Source organism: Anguilla anguilla, chromosome 12 (assembly GCF_013347855.1).
Source record: "Anguilla anguilla isolate fAngAng1 chromosome 12, fAngAng1.pri, whole genome shotgun sequence".
NCBI lineage: Eukaryota > Metazoa > Chordata > Actinopteri > Anguilliformes > Anguillidae > Anguilla > Anguilla anguilla.
The window spans coordinates 17,633,820-17,641,726 of NC_049212.1; the positions used below are offsets into that span (position 1 = coordinate 17,633,820).

Here is a 7,907-nt window from a genome sequence, read left to right on the forward strand (position 1 = left end):
GTACCTTTACGCTATCTTCATCCTGTCCCAGGTAGAGAGTCCTCTCAGGCAATGTCAGACCCTCCTGATCGATCTGCAGGACATGAACAGTCAGACCAGCTCCACATGTGGTTATAATGCCCTCTCAATGCTTCTGGAATGTTCCCTCAATTCACACAAAGTCAACCAAAACCTTCCATTTTCTTAAAATAAGGACCTCCTAAAACACACCTTTCTGGGAGTTTTCTAAAAACAGTTTCAGAAGTTCCGATTTTAAAAAAATGAGTACCTAAGGGTCAGCAAGAGCTGCTTTTTGAAAAATGTAAATCTATGGTTTAGATAAATGGACCAAGTACTTATCAGACATCCACCTCAGGCTTATCTGCTTGGTTTGTTCTCGTGATATCCAACCAAACACACTCTCTCTCAGCTATACGTTTTATTCATGTCACATTTACCTATTTGAATTCATGCTAATTAAATAAACATAATAATGACTATATAGGTCAAGTATGTATCTATGTGCCTATTTTAATCAGAAAGGACCAAGTATTTATAGCTTTCAGAGGAATGTGTTTAAAAACACACACAACACACAATGGAGAAGTGTTGAGTGAGGAAGTACAAGTTCTTTGGGGGGGGGGGGGAGTGTGGCAAAGGTTTTGTAACTTTGGTGTCACTTTGAAAGTTGGCCTGAAGAGGAGCGGAGGTCAGCAGGGTGGGGGGTTGGGGGGTGGGGGGATGATAATTGGTGGTGGGTGGGGGATGGGGCCCCCACCTCCCACAGGCACATCAATCTCTCTGTGTTTTCCCAGGCAGGGCCCCAGGGAGCAGCCGGGCTCTGTCACGCCCCATTATTCTCACTGATGCCTGACTGTGGCAGAGCTGTTAGGAGCTGGAGAGAGTCTCTATCATCTTTCACACACAACCGCGCACACATACGAACACACGGAAACACAGACGCGCGTGTGCGCAGACACACACACACACACACACACACACACAACCGCGCACACATACGAACACACGGAAACACAGACGCGCGTGTGCGCAGACACACACGCACACACACACACACACACAACCGCGCACACATACGAACACACGGAAACACAGACGCGCGTGTGCGCAGACACACATGCACACACACACACACACACACAACCGCGCACACATACGAACACACGGAAACACAGACCCGCGTGTGCGCAGACACAGACGCACACACACACACACACAACCGCGCACACACACACATACGAACACACGGAAACACAGACGCGCGTGTGCGCAGACACACACACACACACACACACACACACAACCGCGCACACATACGAACACACGGAAACACAGACGCGCGTGTGCGCAGACACACACGCACACACACACACAACCGTGCACACACACACACCGCGCACACATACGAACACACGGAAACACAGACGCGCGTGTGCGCAGACACACACGCACACACGCACACACACACACAACCGCGCACACATACGAACACACGGAAACACTGATGCGCGTGTGCGCAGACACACACACACACAACCGCGCACACATACGAACACATGGAAACACAGACGCGCGTGTGCGCAGACACACACACACACACACACAGTAGCACACACAAACACACAGACAAAAAAGCACACGTACTAAATCAAACACTGACACATACACGGAGTTATGCATACACAAGCATGCACATGCAGATAGATACAAATTTATAAATACCCACTGAGACAAAGACAAACATGCTGCTATAAACAGAGCCAAACACACTATAACAGAGAGGAGCCACACACACGCGCACGCACACACACTAGTGCAGGTACATGCACACATAGACAGTGACATACTGATACACACAAAGATACACAGGAACACCGAAGACAGGCACACACGGATAAACACACACAGAGACCAAGACATTCATATTAACTAACACAGAGACCCACCGGCATACACGCACGCGCGCACACACACACACACACACACACACATACTGGTTTCCAGAATGACAGAAACAGCGAAACAGAGATACAATCTGACACAAATAAATGCACACTGATTATACAGCTGTCCAAACAAACACTCACCATGCTAACACCAAGCTGCTCACCGCAAAGAGCCCACGTTACACATTACGAATAGCCTGACTTAAGACACACTGACAAAGCCAGGGTGCCCCATGCCCACCCCCACCCAGCTAGACCCCGTAACCCCTCGCAGCACGCTGAGCTGAGAGCCCTCCTCACCCGGATGGCGTTGCGGGAGGAGTTCTTGTCGTCCACGTTGACGGTGAGGGAGAAGAAGACGGCGGTGCTGTACACTCCCTGGGTCCTGTACAGCATCTCGTTGAAATCGGGGCGCTGGGGGGCCTCGCTGCTCTCCCAGCCGGCCCCACCGGGGGGCGCCTCGGCCAGGTCCCAGCCCCCGCAGCTCTCGATGACCGCGGTCATGGGGCCGGAGCCCAGCCGGTCGATCTCCTGCAGGTCCACGCAGGAGCGGTAGAACTCCTTCACCTTGCGCTCGGCCGAGTCGGGGCCGCGCCGGCGCACGGGCTGCAGCAGGAGGCGCCGCAGCTTCTCCTCGTTCTGCTCGCCGATGGCCGTGATGATGCCGTAGCTCAGCTTGTCCTCGGGTATCCCGTGGCGACGCAGCCAGCCCCCGCAGGCGAAGGAGTAGAAGTCGTCGCAGGGGTCGATGGTGGGGTCGATGTTGGCCGAGATGAAGCGGGAGGCCTTGAGCAGGGCCTTCTTGCGCTGGCAGTCCTCGCGGCAGTGCCCCTCCTGCTCCAGGGACAGGTACTTGAGCGTCAGCATGCTGCCCAGGATCACGCACAGGCCCGCCGCGAACACCAGGCCCGACAGCAGGCACACCTCCCTGCGGCTCCAGCGCGGCAGGCCGCCGCCGCCCCCCTGCTCCTTGCTGCGCGCGCTCCCTCCCCGGCCCCGCCCGCCGCCGCCGCCTCCCCCGTCGACCCCGCCCCCCAGGTGCAGGGTCAGGCCGTTGCTGAGCGTGCCGCTGCTGTACCGGCCGCCGTACTTCACCTCCTGGAACTCGTCGTAGTGCGCCGTCAGGGAGTACGTCTTCTCCATGGCGGCCGCGCGCTCCGGCGCTCCGCCGGCAGAGAGGAAGGGGGTCTGCGCGGGGGCTGAGGGGCTCAGAACCGGGCCATGCGCGCCGATCCGGGGGGCTGCGCTCAGAGTCCTCTGCTAACCGAGCCGCCGCTGCGCCGACGCGGGAGAGTCAGGCTGGACGAACCCTTTATCCCACTGCTCCTCTTCCTCCTCTCTGATACTCCTCACCCGGAGCGCTTCCTGTCCTGTGTGGGGGGTGGGGTGGGACGGGGTGGGACGGGGTGGGGTAGGGGGTGTCAGAGAGAAGATGAGATCCATGATTAAAATGCTGAAAGATGACAAAAGGCATTGTCACTTCATGACGCTCTCGTAATATTCTTCTTTCTTTTCTTTCTCTTTCGGAAGAATGAGACGGTTCGGATTGATTTCTGACACTGGCTGCATTGATTCTTGAGACACTGGGACTGAAAGAGGGGCACAGGGAGAGCAATCAAAGCCAGACTGAGATGACAGGACGTCTGTGGACCCGGAGTCCCTGTGCCAGCCAGGCCTCCGTGCGGCACACAGAACCGGGTGAACTCCCTCGAACCCCCGCCTCCCTCCTCCACGCCCTGCGTGAGTCAGCCAGCCTGAATGACAGCGTCCTGCACCCGGCCCACAATGCCTCAGTGCCCGGGAGAGGCTGAGGGGGAGCTGACAAAGGCAGGTTCAGCACCGCGCTGGGAGGGGTCAATGCACTGAATGTACACCGTCTTTCCTAAACTCTCCCCCTTCCCCCTGTCGTACTTTTGCAGAGAAGGAGGGATGAGATGTTTTGGGGAAGGGGCAGGGATAGGGGAGGGTGGTGGTTGGTGGTGTTAGTCTCGATAAAAGTGGAGAAGAACCTGTTTCACCCCGTGCACAGAAGTAGCAATTCCAGAAAATTGATGCCTAGCAACTCTAGAGAAGGAATCAGGTTCATATCTGATGTGTTTAACCGATATCACAGCTCGTACAGAGTCTGCGTTAATGTCTGTATTATACACCCGTGTGCACACGTTTATGTGTGTACGCGGATACGGAGTCATTACAGCATCCATCTTTCTCCACCCTCCTCCGACCCTTCATAATTTTTTGTGACAGTTATTTCTATGGTTGTTGTCTGAGTGAACAAACCTACCCTCTATGGTACAATCTATGTTTCAATGTGAAAAGAAACACTGAAAAAGCAACAGCGGTGCTCACAGACCCAATGGAGGGGCAGACTGAATGAACAGAGACAGACAGCAATGCAAAATAAGGGAGAGGGAAAAAAAGACAAAAGAAACCAGAAGAGAAAGTGTAATAAAAACAATGACACCGCCCCCCCCCCCACCCAACACACACAAACCAACCAAACACCTACTCATGGAATGACACTAGGAATGGAGAGAACACAACACACCTGCTCTTCCCCCAGAGCGGGTTTCCTCAGAGCTGGGGTGGGGGGGTGGGGGTGCAGATGAAGGAGAGGCATTCCTAAGGAGAGTGTCATTCTCCATCCACCTCATCATCCATCACATCTCCCCATCTTCTCTCACCCACCTCCCCCCCTTACACACACACATGAATTCAGTCACGCTCTGACATACACACACGTAAAAAAATCACATTCCCACACACACACACACTCACACACGCACGCACGCACGCACGCACGCACACACACACACACACACACTCACACACGCACGCACGCACGCACGCACACACACACACACACATTAATCAATTCATTCAGATTCGCTCTGTGACTCGCACACTTTTTAACATTGCTGTGTGTCGCCTCGGCTGGATACACATACTGCAATACAAACTATCAGAAGGAGATGCTGATGAATGGTTATTTGCTGCACGTCAGCTGTAATGTCTGGGAGTAATGCTAATGATGCACTCTGTGCTGCGGAGTACTGGACTAATATGCGTCCTAAATTTCCAGGGTCGGAATAATGCATATGTTCCGTCTGCTGTCGCGCAACAGCCATAGATCATTCTCCATAAGAGAGGGGCGCATGTGTGCAGATACTTCAATACAGGACACAGCAATCAGCCAACCCTGCTGATAACTCCAGTGCTGAGCGGTTCTGATTTGTACTGTTTATCATTTGGGTTACTTGTGGACTTGCTTGCTTGCTGTCTCCCTCACTCTCTCTCTCATTTTCACACACACACGCACGCAAGCACACATGCACGCACGCACGCACGCACGCACACACACACAAATACAGATTTTCATACAGACAGTTGTTTGTATACACTCGCCTGACTGTGTTAGGCTTTCCAGTCTATTGGCATGAAAAGTGTTCTCCAATCAATGGATAACACCACGAAATTCAAGTTTAGATATACCATTTCACAGCCAGTGCACTTCACGGCAGTATAACACAGGGTCCAGTGGCTGAGTTTAGGAGATATGCACATTTGCTCCGGCTGTCAACCTCAGCCACACACTCAAGGCTCCAGTTCTGCACAGTAAATGGGTTTATTATACTTTAATCAACCTGCTCATGGTCCCTGACGGTCCCTGAATTTATTTATTTATTTATTTTTTGCTTTGACAATTTTGATTTAGCAAGGCTCCCAATGGTCATCATAATTCCATAAGTAAATGCACACACACACACACACCCGCGCGCGCGCGCACACACACACACACACATACACGCTTCTGTGGGTAATCTGGCTGAGATGACCCCTATGACCATGCACAATCAATACGGCACGGTCTTCCGATAATATCGGAATACTTGAACAGAAAGATACATTGGTGCGTTAGATAAAGAACTTGACAGATTCTTGCCTCTTGTAAGATTTTGCCACTGCCTCACTCCGAACGGCGGAATAAAAAGCTAAACTTTTGCATGAAACATAGCTGGCAATCGGCAATGATATAATAAAAAATAAATAACGATTGGATTCTCAAACTGTTTTTGAAGTTGATGACACACAAAATAAGTAACGCATTATATAGGCTACTAGTCCAAATAGGTCGGCTTTCAGTGGCTAAAAGTGTGAATGGGAGATAGCTGTCCATTTAATATTTGGACTCCACGTGAGCGTTTCAGTCGCTCGCTCCATTTGAACAGGTAACGCTTCCGAACGGGAAAGCACGCAGTCGGCGAGGGTACACTTTCTAACCGATCCACTAAATACTGTCGCCATCTCCAATGCAATTCAATACGCGTGGACACCAAAACAAATTATTAGATTGCACATATAACACAATGTTACAAACAAACCCGGTTGCGGTTTCCGACTGTACAACTAGTGAATCTAAGCAGCTACGGATCGAATTTAATACATATTGAGAAAAGTTACTTCAATACTTAAATGGGAACACACACGTATCGAAAGAGCAATAGTTGTTCTTTAGGATTTCACAATAAGGAATGCGACAGTGACGAATCTGAAAATTGTGTGAGCGGTGTACGGAGTTCAGTAAAAGCGCTGTCACTCACCACTGGTCTAACAGATGTCAACAGTATGGAGTGCTAATCCTGATAAGGGACAGCGATCCGCGTGCATTCACTCATCGGTGCTGGAGTGAGCGAACGTTTGTGTGTGTCTGTGTGTGCGCGCGCGTGTGTGACAGTGAGTGAGAGAGAGAGAGAGAGAGAGAGAGAGAGAGCGGATAAAGGAGATGTGATATGATGCGTCACCTTACTTTTAGCCATGGGTTATATGACTCGTGGGTGGTGGCGCTGTGTAAATATGTTGTTTGCCGAAGAATTGCCAATATAGCGCCTCAACAATAACATTAAAACCCTACGATAAACACAGTGAAATACATAAAGTGGAGTACTGCACCGATATTAATCTGTATGGGGAGCGTGTCCTGACTAGAGTCACCGCTGAGCGTAAACATTAAATATATAGTTATTATGCAAATGAACCCGCTTACTATCCATATCATTAAATCTTACCTCATAGTCCATTTACTGGAATAAATAGCAGCGGGGCCATCACTGCTCTTGCGTGTATGGCTGTCGCTCCGGATTAATATCTAAAATAAAAGAGAACCAATTGTCCAGAAAACATTCTGGACAAGGTCACATCGGTGTTAAAATAACACACGTCCATAGTTTTAAAAAATGCTAATTAAGTTCACGCTTTCAATTTAATCACCTGTCCCAAATGAAAAACCTGCTACGTAAAACACCCTGGAGAGCGATAGTCTGTTGCGACCGCGGGCAGACCAGCACTTGGCTCCGCCGCTCGAGCTTTGCGAGGTGAGCCGGTAGTGTGTGATTACCGCAAGTGGCGTGTGAGCAGGGAGCACTTATAGGAATTACATCGCGCGCGCACAACCGCAGAATTATAACAAACAGAGACCGGCCGGGGAGCCACAGATCTTTCTCAGAACTGCGCGAAATCGCGCGGATGACAATAGTAAAAGAGATTAAATCAATATTATTTGACAAGGAGCCTTCTGAGAAAGTGTCCATGTGGTCTTTGCGTAGTTTCATATATAGGCCTATATTTATTGCTGTATTATCAAGTATCAGCCCGAGGGTAAGAAGTCTGCATTAAAACAACTATGCTGTGTTCACCTCGCTGCTAACCCACTTAGGAGTGAACCGCGGAGTTCATAAACGGCACCGAAGCTCTGTTTCTTAGGCTGTTGAATAAATAGGATACATTGTTCCAGGAGGCAAAAGGCTCCAGGCACTCTGAATATTCCTTTAAATATGCACAGAATAGATAAGGGACTGCAAAGCTTGCCTTACTCTGAGCGTTTTTAAAAAAATACAGAGCTGCTCAGTCTGCCCAGCTGAAGCTTTTCTCCTGCACAGAACTCCCATCACACCCAGAAACAGA

The 7,907-nt window shown here is 50.5% G+C and overlaps 1 protein-coding gene across 2 annotated transcripts in view; it reads right to left on the reverse strand.

Moving 5' to 3' along the window:
• LOC118209098 (endothelin-converting enzyme-like 1) overlaps positions 1 to 7,278 on the reverse strand; it is a 27,892-nt gene extending 20,614 nt beyond the window's left edge. Inside the window, exons 1-3 of one of the 2 annotated variants that reach the window (XM_035384242.1) lie at positions 7,013 to 7,278; positions 2,247 to 3,316; positions 5 to 73 (exon numbers count right to left, since the gene is read on the reverse strand). In XM_035384242.1, coding sequence (XP_035240133.1) covers positions 5 to 73; positions 2,247 to 3,089 — 912 coding nt within the window. In that variant the 5' untranslated portion in view covers positions 3,090 to 3,316; positions 7,013 to 7,278. Of the gene's footprint in view, positions 1 to 4; positions 74 to 2,246; positions 3,317 to 6,547; positions 6,686 to 7,012 lie in introns of those variants that run through there. The other variant, XM_035384241.1, reaches the window with a different exon arrangement.
• Positions 7,279 to 7,907: the final 629 nt, after the last annotated feature.